This window comes from Ambystoma mexicanum, chromosome 7p (assembly GCF_040938575.1).
Source record: "Ambystoma mexicanum isolate Mex_15411 chromosome 7p, UKY_AmexF1_1, whole genome shotgun sequence".
Lineage (NCBI taxonomy): Eukaryota > Metazoa > Chordata > Amphibia > Caudata > Ambystomatidae > Ambystoma > Ambystoma mexicanum.
Window position 1 is genome coordinate 69,560,377 of NC_090939.1, and position 19,038 is coordinate 69,579,414.

At 42.6% G+C, this 19,038-nt stretch overlaps 1 protein-coding gene across 3 annotated transcripts in view; it reads left to right on the top strand.

Annotated features, from left to right (window-relative positions):
• CFAP44 (cilia and flagella associated protein 44) overlaps positions 1-19,038 on the top strand; it is a 1,393,686-nt gene that overhangs the window by 984,547 nt on the left and 390,101 nt on the right. For all 3 annotated transcript variants that reach the window (XM_069635797.1, XM_069635796.1, XM_069635798.1), the window contains one exon: positions 14,189-14,319. In XM_069635797.1, the coding sequence (XP_069491898.1) occupies positions 14,189-14,319 (131 nt within the window). The remainder of the gene's footprint in view (positions 1-14,188; positions 14,320-19,038) is intronic.

A 19,038-nucleotide genomic window follows, 5' to 3' on the forward strand; every position in this document is an offset into this window, starting at 1 on the left:
CGTTGTTCTGCTCCTCGCAGCTGGACGCTCACCGTGTCAGCTCCTGCATCTGGACTTCAGCCACGCCTGTCAGCATCCTGGGCCGCCTGCAAAGGGAGATAAGAGAGAATTGGGGAGAAAGAAGACCTTACCTGCTAAAGCAGCATCACGGAGACATCACACCGACGATCCTGAAAGGGAAGACATCATTTTAAAAGCATTTCGCTTCGATCGCTGCAGCGCTGCATTTCACTCACCTTTCCCGGGCGCCTCCATCTCAGCAGCGATCATCTGGATCCGCACCCACTTCCCAGAGCCTAGAGAGAAAAAGACATGAAAACAAGGTGAGAGAAGGAAGGGAATAGGAAAAGCTCAGTTCTAAGACTTACCTGTTGGGTCATTCCCATTTCATTTCGGGTCCTGCCGCTTCCCGGCATTCCGGACCCCAGCCCCTATGGGGAAAAAAGACAAAGACATTGAATGAGCGAATGCAAAGACATTACCTGAACGCTCATCCAGAACTTACCTGTCATTTACTGGAACTGCACGTTTCACTTCGGGTCGGCGCCATATCTCCGGCATTCCGAACCCCGGCCCCTAAGGGGAAAATGACGTAAGCATTAGCGCTTGCTGCAATAATACAATGAACATTATTATTAAGCTTGAACTTTTGGACTTGCAACTGAACTCTTACAGCGCCTCACCTGAATAGTCAAGCTTACTTTGGACTCCCATCAAACCTCAATCCAGTGAAGTAACTGGGTTTCAACGCGCCCCTGCATCAGAAGCAGGATGGAGAACTCATCCTTCCAGACCCTAAGGTGAGACTTCACGGGGAATCGTGGAAGGGTATCGTGGAGGGTTGGAAGGGAGTGGGAGGCTTGAGCATTATTCCGTCAGTAGGTAATTCTCCCTTTTCACGCACAGGGGAATATTCCTGCGAGCCAGAAAAGCCAGAGTAGAGGGGCCCTTCCTGTCCATCTTCAGAGTCCTGCGCTTCACCATTGAAGAAGCATCAGCACTCGAAGCCAGACCTGCTCCTCCGTGGGAATCAGGTGAGCGTGACAGGTAGAAGTGTTTACTAGTCTTCACCGATTCAGTCTCTAGCCTCTTACGTACAAAACACTATCTTTTTTATTGGTGTATTTGAAATTAATAATTTTAAATGTTATCACCCTCACTTACATGGTTTCATTATCTGAAGACTCTGAGCCTTCAACTTGTACTGAAGAACTTCTCACTATTCCACTTAACATGGAAACGAAATTGAATGAGCTTCTCAATATTCGCTCATCCATTTCCTTTTTGGACCAATGCTCAATTTCAATACAAGAAGGTTTAATTAAAAATCTGTTTCAGGCACGATGAACAATGCAGAAGAATGCAGAAGAGCACATATCTTCAACTGAAGACTGAATTGAAGGTCTAGAAAACATGCAGCAGCACAAACTTGTTTAGCTTGAAGTTGCAAATTCATTTCTTGATGGTATAAACAGGAGAGACAATATTCGTTCTTTTGGTATTCTACAGAAAATTGAAGGAGATCTTTCTGTACTGTTCATGATGAAATGGATTCGAAAGGTACAAGGAATGACATTTTCGCCACTGTTAGAAATACAAAGAGCATATAGGATTAAACCTTGCTTCATTTCTTGGAACTCTTTCCCCCAAATCTTTAATTTCTTGTGTTCTTCACCATCAACAAACTAAACAGATTATGCTTCTTGCTAAGAAGCAGTCATCTCTCATTTATGAAGGTCATAAAAAATATATTGCACAAGATTTTTCAAAAGTAACAAATGAAAAGGAAACAAATTCTTGCTCTTAGACTCCCTTTGAGGAAACTAGGACTCAGATATGGTCTTCTTGAACCAGTCAAGATGATTGTTACTGTCCCCAATGGTCCTTCCTGAGAACTTTTAAATCTGGATGATTTATACTCTTTCATCTAATCTATTGATAAAAACGTAATGTTAACATTTCCTGTAACTCCATATACTTCGTCCATTGCTCCAAATGCAGTGCCTCCTATAACCTCATATGGAGAAAGAAGAACTGTTAAAACCAAATCTGGTCAATTTAACATTCCCAAAAGCAGATTGTTAGCCTAACCCCTTGTCTTCACTGTGGGATAAATCTCGTCCTCTCATTAACTCTCTTGAGCCACCTTTCACCAATCTTGCTGCTTCAGATTAAATAACTGTAGGCTCTTTAAAGCTCATTCCTTATTTGCAGGTAGCCTACTCATCTATCTAGTTTAGAGATTAATCAAATATCATATTTTGTTAGAAGGAAGTTTCACTTTCCTTTGCGGATAAGTGAAATGTTCTTATTAATATACACGTTCATGTTTTCTGCTAACTTAAACCCTATATCAGATATATCCATATTTTATGTAAGGCAAATATGCCTTTTTTCAATCTCTGTTTTAGGATTGAGATGAGAGGGCTATCTATCTGCTTTGGTATCCCTATGGTATTTCATTTGTTTTATTTTCTGTTTTTTTTCTCAATAATGCATATAATTATACTTGTAACTATCACTCTAAGTGTGATGTCTTTCTCATTCCATATGTGGTCTCCTTATGAATCATACTGGCTTATTTACATTATTACATATTAACTTATGATACAAATTATAAATGGTTTTCATTTTGATTGCATCAACTTTTTACGATTAATCAGCAAATTAGATTGTCATAACTAGTGTTATTGTTATGAATATTAAAGTGTGCCTGAGATGTTAAAGATATCAATCACCCTATTAAATGACAGAGTATTTGCTCCCATCTATCCTCTTACAAAGCTGACATTGCTTGTATCCAAGAAACCCATCTGGACACAGTTGAAAACCTAAAGTTAACGAATATTTGGGTGGGCCATGTTTTTTTTCTCACTGTTTCCTCAGAAATGATGTGGTGTTTCAATCTTGGTTTTAAAAGGAAATTCTATTTATTCAAGAAGAACTGATTAAGAAGGTTTTTGACTGATTATTTATGTAGTAATGTATGATGTACATGTCATTATTTATGCTGCAACTGTCCCAACCCTGTTTTGGCTGAATCTCAAACAACTATTAAGTGTCATAACTATGATAAACTCATACTTTCTGGAGACTGCAATCTGATATTTTACTTTGCTTGAGACTAAAACTCCACAGCTAAATTTGTTTATTCCAAAACCTGTAGCTACTTTTTAAACTTTCTCACTGATCTTACTTTGATTGATGCATGGTGTTTTTTGTAATCCATAAATTGGGCTATATACATGTTTTCCCCATCTCAGGATTAAATTCAAAACCCTCTGCATTGTCCACAAGGCTTTCTGGGGACTCGGTCCAAAATACCTTCAGCTATCCCTCCAGAAATACCTCCCCTTTCTAGCTCTTCGCTCCTGTACCTCTAACTCCCTCGGGGTCAGTTGTTTTTCAAAGAAACGAGCTGGGGGTAGATATGTCTTCGGCTGGGGCCTCCCTCTGGAACAGCCTCCCTGCCACTCTAAAACTTGAGGAGAACCATCTCCGGTTCCGGAAGCACCTCAAGACCTTCCTCTTCGCTTCTGCCTTCACTCCCCCTATGTCCTGCTGATCTGTTCTCTCTTTGCACCGTGCACCTGACCAGCCTCTGTCCTCCAGGCCCAGGTACCTGCTCACCCTGCTACCCTCCCGCACTGCCTGTGGGCCACCCCTTGCACTGGGGTCTGTATCTGTACCCATACAGTCCCCCCTTTCTTCCTGCACTTATCAGACCTACCCTGTCTGCTGCCTTAAACCCAACACTTGCCACTTGCTGGCTGCACTACCACTGTTTGTTGCCTTTATTATTTATTTATTTATTTATTTATTATTATTTATCTGTTTCTCCTTTGCTCAGCATTTTCCACTTCTCCCCCCTTCCATGCACTTTTCCCCTGCCCCTCTCACATGCACATGCGTGTTCTCAATGTCACTGGGCCTAGTAAGATTGTTGTTTTGTTCTCCCCTGTTCCCCTCCCTTGTCTTGTCGCGCTCTGAAACATTTGTGTACAAGCACGATATACATAACATATCAATATCAATATCTCGTACATTTTTTTCTGCATATTGATTATAGTTTTCACAAATAAACGTCTTGTTCCATCACTTATTTATTCTGAAATGTGTCCTCTTGTAATTTCTGATCATAACCCAGTCATTTCTGTATTTAATTGGAATCAGTCCACGTCAGACAAAAGATTGTGCTTTAATTCCACTTTATGTAAAGCCAAAGACTTCAATCAAAGCATACATTATTGTGTGCCTACATTGTTTTCTAATAACCCATATAAAGATAATCCATTCATAAAAATTAGCATTCTTTTAAGACCGCATTAATGGATCATATTACTCAACATTTTGCTGTTAACAATAACAAAATTGAGAAATTATCCTAAGAAGTTTAAAAAACTAACACATCTTTAGAAATTGATTTTCATAATAATCCTTTGAATTCCACTCTTAGCATTCTTATAGTGAAACATATTGTGGCGGGTCAGAAGTAGAACACAGACTCAGGTTTTGCATATCAATGTGGTGGTTTATTAAATGATAGGTGAAAACTCCTAAGTGTCCCCAAACTAAGGGGTTTCCTACTTAGCAAAGCTAACAAAGCGGTGCCCGTCAGTCATCAGTGAGAATCCCAGACCAAGTTCTGTCCACTGTCCAAAAGAACCTATCCTGACCCTATCACTTGTGTGAAACCTGACGGTATTCTCCCACACACTCCCTCGGGATCTTCCATTCAGGTGGCCAGGGAAGGGCCATCGCTTTTGGATCCCACCCCTGGGTGGACAAGCGAGGGAGGATCACTTGAGTGGAGGGTCAAAGAGTATTGGGAGGGAGGATACCCGCGGGTTAGACAAGGTATTTTCTCAATCCTGAAAACTCCTTACCCTACTCTCCCTCAGCCTTTTTGGGGTGTTCACACTCTCACCTCATCTCCCCCTACTGAGAGACGAGGAGGAGGCCACTAGGATCAATGGAGGTTACCCATAGGAATAACATGGGGAAAGTAAGGGAAACAGACTTTAGAAAGAATTACTGTCCCACTAATAGAGTCAGGCAGAGCCAGTCATGGGTAGGTAACCATTCATACCTGGCTCCACTTGACTGTGCGTTCAGCTAGAAAAGGTGTGGTCAGTCACAGAGACTCGAACGAGCTGGGGATGCAGTCCGGACCTGTGAAGCCCGAAACGGAGAAAAGCATGAGCTGCAGGCAGGAGGAAGACAGTGTGCTGAGATGCTGGCTCGGTGTGTGTGGGCTGCGGCATGGCGAGGGAGCCGGAGAAGCACTGCCTGTATTCTGCAGGCTTGGTCCAGCAAAGTGCTTGTTCCCTTGGGGCCAGTGCCAACCCCAAGGGTGGCTGAGGGGCAGGTGGTGAGACCCTGACCCCAATCCTGCAGTGCCCGGAGGAGGCGCCTCTCAACACGATGCTGCCCGGTGAGTTTCATGAGGAATGTAGGAGAGAGTCCGGAGCGTGCATTTAAATGAGAGCGTAGCGGGAGAAAAGCACAAACAGGTAAAGCGTCACTGATTCAGAAAAAAAGAAAAGTGTGAAAGTTAAAAGTGAAAGTAAAGCGAAAAGGCTGAAAGTGCCGCAAGAAGACAGAAAGCAAAAGAAAAGCAATAAGAAAACAGATCAGAGCGAAAGGCAAGGAAAAGCCAGATCGAAAGCTGAAAGCAAGAGACAGTGGGAAAGAAGCACTGAGTGGCCCGTAGGGAAAGAGGGGCACAAGAAAGGCAAATAAGAGTGCCTGGGGCATGCAAAGAAGGTGCACGTGTGCACGGAAAGGACAGCAGATCATTAAAGTACCTGTGGCATGTAAAAAAAGGTGAATGTGTGCACTGAAGGAAAAACAGAAAGTGCAGATGTGCACATAAAGGACTTTGACATTACATAAAGGAAAGTAGTAGGAAAAGGGATGCAGAAAGCATCCAAAGGAAACACAAGGGTAGCAGAAGAACGTAATAAAGGGCAAGAGGGTCAGATTTGTCACGCCTAGGAAAAGCAACAAGACTGGTATTTTCGAAAGCCTCTGATTCTACCCCATCAAGGCATGGTTGATGAATTAAAGACAGAACTGAAATAAATCCTATGTTGTGTTTGTAAGCTGAGAGAGGCGTCCACCTTGGGGAAGGAGACCCCGAGATGCCTGTATAAGAAATCCAAGTACATCCCAATAAAGAACTGAATTTTGTGTTTCAAAGTTGAAAAGGGCCTGAGCTTCGGGAAGGGAACCCTAAGAGGCCTAACCAAGTTTTGATGAACTGGCAAACGGATTGAAGCTTAGGGAAGGGAACCCTGAGAAGCTTGCAAAAGGAACTGTTACTAGTTTCAATGGTGTTTTTAAATTTGGTGAAGCTTGGGGAAGGGAACCCAGAGGGACTTAAAGGTACTGAAGGTAGCCGGGATAACGGCAAGGGGCCTGTGAAGAAGGTCTTATGAACAGCTCTGGGGAATGAACTTATTTGGGTGACATGGACCCAGCAGCACATGGTGAGAAGACCCGCTGAAACGAATCCTGGTTTCCATTTTTGTTGGACCAGTATGTTGCTTATTTTTGAAAAGACTTTGTATCATATTTTTGTATAGATTTGATGGCAAGCATAGGTTTAGACAGAGACAGACTTTTATTTTGGACTCTTAGACAGCTACGGCCATTAAAAACATCAGTTGAGGGAATTATCCCTTTAGAGCTAGCGCCTGTTGGGCATTACACAACCCAAGACCTTTAGTCAATAAAGGTTTTTGAACTAACCCACTTCAGTCTGTGTCTCTCTTGATATCATGCCTGTCTCACACACTGCAAGGACAACTAGGGCGCAGGAGAATGACTCCCTTCTCCTGTGATAAGATTTCTCACCAAGTTTAGTTCAATAAAAGTATTCTTAAGTAGTTCTTAGTAACTACTTTTATCAAATCATATAGTTCTAATACAGGGTTCTTCAAGGTCTCAACAGTCTTTCACCTGCATATTCTTTCTTCACTTTCTTTTCCCTTCTTGTTTGGTCCTATTTGGGGTTATGCCTTTCCTTCGAAAGGACAATTCTGTTCCTTTCTCTTTAATCAAACTCAAGATTTTCTCTTTACTCAATATCCACTCTTTATCTTGACTGGGACGAGTTTGCAGTATCAAATGATGATTCTCTTGTCGCTTGCTCACTCCCATTAATACATCTCCACTAGGAAAAGTATGAGTGTTCCAGTAATGCTTCTCATTCTCCTCATGTATTCTTGATAATTTATCTTGACTGGGACGAGTGTGAACATTCCAGTGATGATTCTCACCCTCCATAGGTACTTTTGACAGTTAAGCTCGACTGCAACACGTATCTGAGTTCCAATAATGATTTTCACCTTCCTTGTATATTATTGCCACTTTGTTTTGACTGAGACGAGTATGTGTGTTCCAGTAGTTATCTTTGGTCCCCCTCCCGGGACTCACGCTCTCCCTATTACCTGTATTGCTCAGGGATAGCGTCACCAGGATGTCTGGCAGGCCGGGGCCCTCTTCCTCAGATGCCAGGTTGCCTTTTCATTCCTTTGTTCCTCCTACGATTGGCTCGCTCCATAATACTTTTATGAAAGTGGTATCAGCGTTGTTTATGGGCTTCCAGGTCCACAGTGGTTTGGTCACGCCACAACCTTTCACTCTCTCTCTCTCTCATCGGACGCCTTGCATCCTCTTCGGTTACTCGCGTACCTTCACTCCTCCAGTGCCACACATTAGAAGCTGCAGTCAGGATTCTGTCCACCATTGGACGCCGTGCGTCCAAGTTTCTTTCAGCGTCCCTCCCCTAGTTCATTTGAAACTCACAGGTTCTTCTCTCACCAAGGTCTCAGCCTCCAAGATTTATGATGCTGCCGTGGGACTTTCCCGGTGTAATGTCAAAGTCCTTCCTTTGGTTTCACTGTGTATACTTCCAGTGGTGTTCTTCCTCTCAGTGCCCAATACGTGCATCTTCCTAGGTTCAATCCGAGTGTTTGATTGACAGTAGCACATTTTAGTTTGTTCTTCGTTTTCTTTCACTGGGTGTTCTTGAAGATGGGGTAGGGATATGTTGCTTAGGGAGTTCCTCATAATAACGGGAGTCTCTCCTGGTGAGGGTCCACTTGCCTCTATCCCTAGGCAGGGTAGTGCATAGCGGGCTCCCCTCCCCAGCCTCAAAGGGAAAGGCTCACCCATGGGGAGAAGTGACGGCATCCTGTTGTTCGTCACAATTGTACAATTTAATTTCAAACGTCTACAGAAAAAGAATTCAGAACATTAGTAAAAATGAAAGCCAAATATTATGGCAGTTACAATAAAGTGGGCAAATTACTTGCTGCTTTTCTTAAACATAGGAAAGAGAAATCTAATGCCAACAAATACCATGGCATCTCTTTTGCTAAAGATATTGATTTTACAATTAGAATTTCTGGGTGCCCCAGGCCGTTAATGGATTAAAATACCCATCCGAAGACGTTAAGTGGATGATGGACTGTGCCAATGCCATAAAAAGTTGGATGCTTCTAAAAAAAACTCCATCTAAATTCCTCAACAACCGAGGTTATTGTCCTCTGTCCTAACAAATTGATTGAGCGATTTTCATGCTATGATACTATGTACAACTATCTTTGACGTTGCCACCTCCTTTTCTGATAAGGTAAGAAACAGGTTGTATATGGCAGGCATATTTGAGCTGTAAAGCTCACATCACAGAGATGGCCAGATCTGTCTACTACCAACGTAGGCAACTAAAACCCGTCCTTCCATTGATTTCTGAATCTGACCGTCCCATGGCTGTGGGGACAATGACCAATTCTAGACTGGATTACTGCAGCACTCTTCTGTTAGGGGCACCAGCGAGTCAGCTGCATCGACTCCATGTCGCCCAGAATGCCGCAGTTAGATTGATATATAGTCTTTCCAAATCTGCATCGTTTTCCTGTTACCGTAGGAAATTACTTTGGCTACCCGTCCAACAAAGAATTGAGGTTAGGGCTTTTTGCCTAATCCATAAATGTATCTATGGAAGAGAGCCTAGTTAGTTATTTGACTTTTAAAATCAGTCTCTGACACCCGACATGCTCTCTCCATTCAACTGGGCAAAGTCTGCTGACTATCCCACCATCTCACTTCGTTTACCGGAGTGATTGATGTTTTTCAAGCCAAGGGCATCGTTTGTGGAATGCATTGCTCATTGATCTTCGGGAAGATTTCTTCACTGAGTCTTTTTCGAAAAAAAAACAAAAAACCTACCTGTTCTTATAAACCTCAGTCCTTCACTGCATGAAGTTGTCTGGGAAGAATAGGAAAAAAAAAATCTGCGCCTACATGCAGGTCTCTGCTCGGTTCCATTGTATACGTGCAATACAAATGCAAAATCAAAATCAATCAAATCAATTAAACTGAATATGGATTTAACGTTAAAAAGAATTGATGAATTAACAAATGGTCTCCGCTTTTCCTCTCTTGATGCGGTTGCCTTGATTCGATCAAAAGGATGCTAGTTCCCGTAATCATTAATATTTTATCTATGCTTCCAGTATTTCTTTCCTTTTTTCTTTTTTTTTTAATTCCCAAAATTGCTTTGAATAAATTAAAACTTACTAAAATCAAAGGTGGCGTTAGATTTTCTGACTTTCATCATTATCATAAAACATACATTTTTAGAAATCTAATATTTCAGTACTTATATGGTGTAAAATGCTTACTGTGTTTTCATTGCGGCCACTTGTGAGAAACCAGAAGGTGTCCCACCCACTAGTCCCCGGGGATCTGTCATCCAGGTGGCCAGGACACAGCCATCGCTCTTGTATCCAGTTCCTGGGGGTGGACCAGTGCTGGAGGATCACCTTGGTGAGGGGTCTTCGGGGAGTGGGACACTGGATGGTGAGACGCAGTATCCCCTTCCCTGTAACACCTTTACCCCAGTAGGATATTTAGGAATCCCCCTGCCCCTTTTACAACGCAAACACTTTCTCACTGACAGCCCGCTCTAAGGGAAAACAGACGAACACCCGAGCCTTGTACCGGACATGTCCCAATACTGTGGTCAGGCGATGTCAGGCAATTATCGACAATCACTCACACCTGACGTCCATTACACTTCCCCACATGGATAAAAGGTGGAGCACGAGAGCACACTCAGAACGTGGCAAAGCACACAAGGAAACATCTGTTTCGAGATGGCAGCTGAACAAGAGAGGAAAGGCTGGCAAACCAAAGGGGATCGCAAGGAGGGAAATTCCCTTGACCTTTTCGACAAGGAACCGTTACTTTCCTGAAACCTGGAGAGAAAGCGTAAAACCAGGAAGCCAGGCTGAAGAATCCTGCATTGTGTGTCAGAGATACCAGGGGCCCTCCCGCGTCAATAATCAAGGCGGGGAGAATCATCAGTCACTGTGGTACCATCCTTGGCTCCAAGAATAAAGCTGCTTCACTGAAAGCAACACAGCGGGTGAGTTAGGGAGACCGATACAAGACCGGTCTGTGTTGAAGCCAATGTTGCAAGCAGCAACATTGTATGGCGAGCGCATGAACGAACATTGTTAAAACGCGTGTTATAAGAGATGTGAGTGATGTTAAACTGCCAATGATGGTGTTGTCTGGCACCGTGTGGATGCTCAATTGAAGGTCTCTGTAAGGTATCCAGCTGATTAGGAATAATAGTAGATACATTTGGTCCGAGCCTGGCAGAGGGAGACCAATTGAAAGAAAACAAATAAATGTTAATCAAAGTGGTCCTGCGAAGGGTCAAGCAAAATCCCACTCACAGTCGAAAGTCTTTGATTTTGATGAAATAGAGAACGTTTGGATAAGTATGTGAATTTGGTCCGAGCCCGGCAGATGGAGACCAATTGAAGGTTTTGTATTAAAGCGGGTCTGAGCACCGCAGAGCGGCACCCGGGGTGAACAGTAAATCACCCGAGAAGTTGTATAAGTGAAAATCCTAAGAAGAAAGGTACTGTACTGTTTTGTCATGTTGCATCAGGCCCTCTGAAATAAGAGACTTTGAATGACAATGAGACTTTGGCACAGAAGGTCCTGATGTTGAAGTCTTGAACTGCATCCTCATACTAGAGAAGTCAGGGAGTGTGGTAAGCTCGAGTGTGCCGCCTTGTCCCATGCTGAAAACATGGGGAAGTGTATCCATTGGCTTGAATATCCTGACATATCATTTCTTGAACACTTTTCTTTTGCATAACATTGTTTCCCACCAGGGGTGTTGGGTCTGGAAAAGATCCGGGACTATGCTAATGTCGGGACTGTTGGGATTCGGGACTAGCTAGCCTTTTGACTTCTATCTGGGGCTGCAATCAGAAGACCCTGGGTTATAGTCCCTTTAGCCCCCCCACCCCCCCAATGCCTCTGTTTCCCACACTATTTGTATTTAGAAGTAAGGATTGGCAATAGGTTTATTAGTATAGGCCCTTTTATTTTGACAAAACACCACTAGGACTGCATTATTATTATTTGATGGTCGTAGCTTGCTCCCATATTTAGATTTAGGATTAGATGGGCATTGTTCAAACCCAGTTGAAGTTTAATAAACACCATTGAACTGTGATCACTTGAGTCTGTCTTACTGTTTGATACCATGCCTTCCTTACACACTTTACACATTGTCATTTTAACCATGTAGTCTTCACCACAGCTGTTATTTGACAATTTCTTTTTTTTGAATATATGTATGTTCTTTCAACCGTTGTTACCGGACCGCCACAATTGTAATAAGGCCCATTGTGTGGAAGAGACACTTTTTCCATCCTTGGAGTGTTTGTTGTCTAAAAGAGACATTTGTGTCAGCTTTGAGAAGTTGCTGCATTGAAAAGACATTCCTACCATTCCTAAGGGATTATATCTTTGAAAGAGACACTTTTGCCATCCTTCCTGAATTAATCCAAAGGAAGGGAACTAACCTCTGGATCCAAGGACGTCTCCTTAGAAGAAACCACTTTTTGTTGGATATATTTACTTGATTTACATTTGAAAACTTTTTGGCTAAGCCTAGGTCAGAGACTATTCACCATACACTTCCTAATTTGTCATTTATAGTGTGAGGCCCAGATATATTTTTGACACAAAGACAGTTTACTTAATTTCTAACGACAAGACTCAGACTGATCTTTAGTTGTAGTTTCCTAGTTAGGGAAACTCCCTTTAGGATAGGGACAGAGAGGCCTTTATCCAACCCCTTTTCTTTTAATAAAGATGTGTGATGTTGATAATACTACCACTTTGTGCTCGCCTCTCATTTCTGACCTCTCACAGTCTGTAGTGTACATGTTGGCACAATATCCCTTTAACCAATTTACATATGCTAGCTTCAGGGAGTGTAATGTTTTTTGTAGGTAGGATCATTTTTATTCAAACTTCTTCTCTGGTTTTGCAAATCACGCTTTTTACCAGTTGCCATATCGTCAAAGATGTGTTTGTGTGGATGCTTCTTTAATGATGAACGTTCCCGAGCATTCTGGGTAATTAAATTCTTTAACAGTCTTTGGACGACTAAGTCTTAAAAAAGTGGATTCATAAGTAGGTCTTTCGCAATTATATCACAAGTACGTATTGCATGATTAACACGGGTAGAAAGTGCTGGTTTCCAAATTAGAGCATGGTCTCTTGGGCGACCTTCCTCTATAAGGCTCATTTGTTTATCGGGAGTGTGTAGGGGATCGATGTTCAAGTCTAAGGACAGCAGACAATGATCACTAGACTGTAAATCGAACACCTCAAATTTAGAACATACACAATGTAGATCTTTTCAAAGAAAGCTGTTGTCCAGGGTGGATTTAGAGCCCACACTATCCCTTGCAAATTGGGGTGGGACATCCAACCACGTTACCATTCATAAGTGACATATCCTACGATCTAATTTCTTCTCTAAACAAAAATCCTCTTTTCCTAGATAATAAGGAAGTGCTCACACGGTCCCTGTGCAAATAGTGGCAAGGGTCAAGACATTCACTATTTAAGTCCCCAAATATGATAATACTGCAGTGATCCTCACCCCTATTCCGTAATAGTAAGTCCGAGAGGCATTCAATATTAAAATATAGTTAAAACCAGGACAAGAACATGCCATCCGAGAACTGCTGTCAGTTCATACTAATTTAACCAACTGTATATCAAAACCCAAGCCATTCTTTAGTGTGCACAGTAAGCCCCCATGTGCACGGCCTCAGGGCCCCTGCTTTGCTTCTACAGAGCAGAAAGTGAAGCCATCCAACATTGGCTGTTGAATAACTTTTAACAAAAATGATTTTATATATAGTGTGATAATTCTTGATTGAATCAGTTGATAACATGTGTGAGTTTTTTAATGTATGTCAATTAAAGTTATTCAAATGGTGGTTTACTTTAAAGCACATATTCATTCATTTGCATGTATATTATTACTTCACTATTCTAATATAAATATTTAAACAGAAAGAAATATATTACAAGAACAGTTTTGTCTGCAATGGCAACACTTTTCAGGAGAATAGCAAAGAATTACAAATTCTCTGGCACGGTGGGCGAAAATAGGAAACCCGAGAAAAGGTACACCCTTAAGGAAATAAGAAGCAGACATTTTCATGGTGCCAGATGGTTTCCCTGATAAGGAGGGTGAAGCATCTGGAACATTCTCAGACCAGACGACACAGAAAATGCAGACATACATGAAGGAACTGAATTTAGCACTCCACAAACGCTCAAATAATCAAATGGCACATGCTAGCGGCACTCGGCACTCGGTTCAGGAAAAGAGCCTCAACACCCAATGTAGACCTGCAAATGAAAGCCGACTTCTGAACCTAAGATTGCCCTGCTGCCCTCTGTTAATGGGACACAGCAACCCAGGTTGACAAAGGTAGACCAGGCTGGATTATGCAGATGTACTCCCAGGAGAGCCCACCGTCAGCCCAAGAGGAATACAACATCCCACATCACTAAAATCATCACCATACAGCTAGCAGGTCAACTCGAACCATTATTTTAACCATTGTGGGTTTACTATGCGTGGAACTATGCATCCAAAACAACTGAATTTTAACCCATAACCTATTCCAGTTCCTGTCTACAATTGCGTTGCTCTCTTTTTGCAGCAAGTTGACCCAGTAATTGAGTGATGTAGTGTAATGCAAAATTGTAGTAAGTGACAAAGTATTAATGCTGGTCTTTGGTGAGTATAAATCACACCTCCGAGTGCCCTCTCCCTCTGCAGGAGTTTGAAATGGACAAGCGGATTCGTGAAGAGATGGAGAGGCTCACCTCTGAAAGGATCCGCACTGTGCTGAGAGAGCTTGCTTGGGAACAGGAGAGGCACCGCATTGGACTGCAGAAATTACAGACCCGGTGAGTGCACTCCCTATGTAGACCCCTTCCTCTTGCCTGCACAGATAATAGAGACAGGAGCCAGTGACAATGCATGCTTCTCCAAATCACCCAATACTCCCTGAAAGAGTGGAGATGAGGCTGCGCATGTTAGTGGACGAAACCTACCAAGATTATCGTAGATTTGTAAGGCGGGGCCCGTAAAGCTGTACAGGTTAGGCTTTGTAGAAGTTGTTTCCATTCGGAGTGACTTCTCAACAGGCAGACCCTGCTGTTCACAGCAGCCATGTCTCAGCCTTGAACAAACGCAACAGCACACCACTCGCTTTAGGGATTAGGCTGCGCACAGACGTGCCATAGCTGAATAGTTTTGTGAAACAGTGGTCCCATTTGTAGTTGGATGGACCTTTTTTGGATTAGTGAATTAAGACATTTGGATTGACGTTTGTTTCTTAATGTTGGCATTCCTAAAGTTTGTAGACTTTAGCTTTTTATAGGTTGTAACCTTAACTCTTTTCTAAAAAGTGTTTCCATTTTCTTTATAACAGTAAAGCAAACTAAACTAGGTGGTAGAATTACTCCGCCTTGGGTTTCTGGTGCGCATAATGGACTTCTTAATAGTTACCATGGATCTGTTTCTTTATCGGATCTTGGGAGTATTACATTGACGCAGGAGGGGGGAAATCTATTTGCCATGGGAGTGTAGATAAAGGGGAGATGGATCCAAAGGAGGGACACACAGGCTGCAGGTGTTGTTCATTTATAGCAAAATAAGTGCCCATATTAGAATGGAGACTTTCCCAGGTGAATTGAATGGCTGCTTCTCTATCACGGATTATCTGACCCAAAAACGTTATTTACTTTGTTGACAATATATTAAAATATAATTTATCCTAATGTACAGGCCACCAGAATGTACCTAAAACTGTCACCACGGTGACTGGATTTCGAAAATGTTGCAGTTTTTTTTTAGGTTGTCTAGCTTCATGAACATGATTAAATATGGCCTACATACCTAAAAATGTATTTTAAAAGAATGACTATGTATACAAATTAGGGTTTGCACAATATTAGATTAGAAGTAGACATAGTAAAGGACATCCAACCACACAGTGGCTGGAGGTCCTGGCTTCTATGGAGATTGGCAGCATCTGCTGAGTGGAGGAAAGTCTTTTTACTATGTCTTTTCTTAATGTAATAGTTTCCAAATGCTACCTTGAACTCATATCTAAGCCTTCACAAGTATTTACTAGGAATATGGGCCATATTTAAGTAATCTTTGTGAATTTTGAGCATGTTTTGAGGCGGTGCTGTCGCCAACTTGGGATGCGCTCACAAATAGACTTCTGTTTACTGCGATGGATGGAAAATGTGCAACTCTATTCTTAATGTAATGATGTACAAACACTATACATGTTTGTATGTTCCATGGTGGTGTTCAACATTGATATTTATATTAAGGATAATGATTTGACAGTTGCCGATACCCTTGCGGTATCCTGCAGCAACAAGGCATGCTTGCTTGGTTTGAACACTGATTTGTGTGTGCATTACAAGAATGTTACAAGTTATCAGAAGCAAGAAATGTTTTGGGGTTGCAGGGTTTGTTTCTCTTGTGGGCGAAGGGTGGAGGGCTCTCAGGGGAAGAATTGCATTATTATTAAGTGGATAATTTGATAAGTATGTAAAATCCACTTATTATTGCTATCTGGGTAGTGTGTAGATCTGCCTACATTTGAAACTCAAGGCCTTGCCATTCTTGCTGCACACGGTGTGCGCCCATGAATAATTTGCTATTAATCACACACTTGAGTTAAGTGGTGCAGCTGGGACTTGAGTCCACTGTATAACTGGCACCCTTGGTCACATATTTTTCTGACTAGTTGGGGGAAACCTAATCTCCTTTTTTGCCACTCTCTTACGGTCTGTTCCTCTCAGTCTGCTTCTCTCTTTCTCTCCCCCCTCCTTGTCTCTTTTTGAATGTGTTTCTCTCTGTGCCTACCCCTTACAGGCTCTCTCTCTCCCTACTTCTGCTGTTCCCATCCCCCTCTCTTTCTCTCTGCCTCTCCCATCCTGTCTCTCTGAATATCTATTGCTCCCCATCATTTCTGTAGCCCCTGTTTCCCGACCCTGGTCCAAGCAAGGGCGCACACCTCTCACCCCGAATCAGGGACAGTCCCCATGGGAACCATCCCCTACACCCTCACGGCCTGCTCTGTTGGGAGGTGTTTCGCTCTCCCAAATATCACAGCACAGATATCTATACATCTTATTATTTTCCACACTGAATAGGAAGGCAATGTACTCTTCCAACGCAAGAATTCCCTCACTCTCAGTGATTATAAAACCGGCCTTTATATGACCGTTTATTAACTCAAATAAACATTACAAAATAAAATGCAGAATTAGAAAAAAATGTTACATCACCATTGGCATAGATACAAAAAAGGTAGCAGGCGCCCGTCTCTGGAAAGAACATGGCATGATAAACTTTTCTGTGGTTTTTTCCCACTTTGAGAGACCGCAGCCATCGCTTTTTGCTCACTGTACATTTCACAAAGAAGGAACATCCATTTGCATATCAGTCTTTGTTCAACCCACAAGGCCAGACAAACCTCTTTTGAACAAGAGTACCAACAGCAACCCCAGACACGTGTTTCAGCCTTGTTGGGCCTCATCAGTGAGGTGGAGTTGTGCTTCTCTGAGCACAGTGAGCAAGGGGTCCACGTCTGGGTTCCCCCAGGTAACTTAGGGTGACCAATCCCAAGTTCTTTGCAGAAATACAAAAAAAGGTAGCAGACGCCCCTCTCTAGAAAGAACATAGCATGATAACCTGTTCTGTTTTTTTTTCCCACTTTGAGAGTCCACAGCCATCGCTTTTTGCTTACTGTACTTTTCACAAAGGAGGATTTTCATTTGCATATCAGTCTTTGTCCCGCCCACAAGGGCAGTCCAGCACCGAAATACCAGGCAAACCTCCTTTGAACAAGAGTAGCAACAGCAACCCCAGACACGTGTTACAGCCCTGTTGGGCCTCCTCAGTGAGGTGGAGCTGTGCCTCTCTGAGCAAGGGGTGCACGTCTGGGTTCCCCCAGGTAATAGAGTCCAAATTCAGAAACAATCAATTTGATCAACTTAAATGTCAGCATGGAAAAAGGCCTAACTTGCCCTATGCTAAGGTGGGATTTCCCTATAAAAAGAAAACATTTTTTAACACAAAGTTCTGAGCTTCTACCAGCTCACAGCTTCCTTTCAGCTCCCTTGCACAAGTATAAAACAGCTCTACAAGAAAAGTCTCAGAATTCCCTTTCTAGGATTTAGGATGCAACAGTCGTATTCAGGGCTCGGGGTTGTCATCCTCAAGGCAGGACTCGGGATTCCCTTCCCCAAGTTCCAAGTAACGCAATTCAAACAACATTAAGATGAAAGACTTCTGATTAGGACTCGGAGCTCCCTTCCCCAAGCTTCAACAAAGTTAAAAAAAGAAAAAAAGAAACACAAAATATCCTTGTCTCCACAGTTCAGTTATTGTTGGTTCAATATTTGTTCAGATGACTTGTAGCTTTCACACAGGTTTAACATGGCACTGTAGATCAGGCTTCAGTATCCTTTGTTTGCCTGTTCTTTTAAAGTCATATTATATTTCAACATACTGTGGTCTGTTTAGAATTATATTTATTTTTGGCACTTCAATATATGATGGTTTGCCTGGATTTAAACTTCCTTTTCCCTTTTTGAATTCCAACTGTTTTAATTATGTTTGGTAGCAAGGTTTTACTTCAATTTGGTATTCAGTAATTATATATTTTGCTTAGGGTTAATTTCCCTTTATCAGTAGTTCCATAGTTGTTTGTTTCACTTTAATTGAAGAGTTCAATGTGCGGAGACCTTCGAAAATGTGTTTCTTGCCACAAGTGACCATTCCGATACAAACTATTTCCCCTTTGTTTAATCATTGACACATTAAATTCTTTCGAAAATGTGCCAATCCGATGCACGCAACCCGTCTGATACAAAATATTCAAGAAATACTCAAGTTCACATTTGCTCACACCAGGTTTCTCAATCAGCAGAAACTCACTGGTCGCTTTAGGAGTTGTACTTCAGCATGGATTACACAGCATACTTCCTTTAGTGTCGAGGCTCCAGTTCCTGCCCTTAAACACTTCTGGGATGGTTCTCCACCAAAGGGGAACAAGCACGTTGAGTAGAAAGGAAAGAGACAGCCTCCCGTCTGCTCCAGGGAGTCCCGGCTCCCACGCCACGCTGCCAGGTTCTCTGCTGCATGCACCAGCCTCCTGGTCCTTCTCCTGTCGATCCCTGTTGTCTCTGTTGCTGCTGGGCAGGGCTCCATTCATGCCCTGCAGCCCCTTGACAGGCTGCAAGTGTGGATGATTACTCAGCCTTTCCTGGCCACAACTAAAGTGACATGCCTGATCTTCACTGCTCTTAGCAGGCATCTTCCCGTTCCAGTATAAAGAGCATAGTCTTAATTTCTCTTAGTTACCTCTTCTCCATCCCAGTATTGACAAGAGTCAATTGTGGACAAAGGGGCCGGGGGGTGCGGGGGCTGGCTTATGAAGGTTGGAGAAAAGTTGGATTGGTCATTCGTAGGGAAAGGGGGGATATCATGTCTCGCCCAAGGGTACGCCACTTCCAGTCCCCAAGAACCCTTCACCCAGGGGATCCTCCCTCACTTCTCCACCTCCAGGGCCAAGATCCAAGAGCAATGGCCTTTCC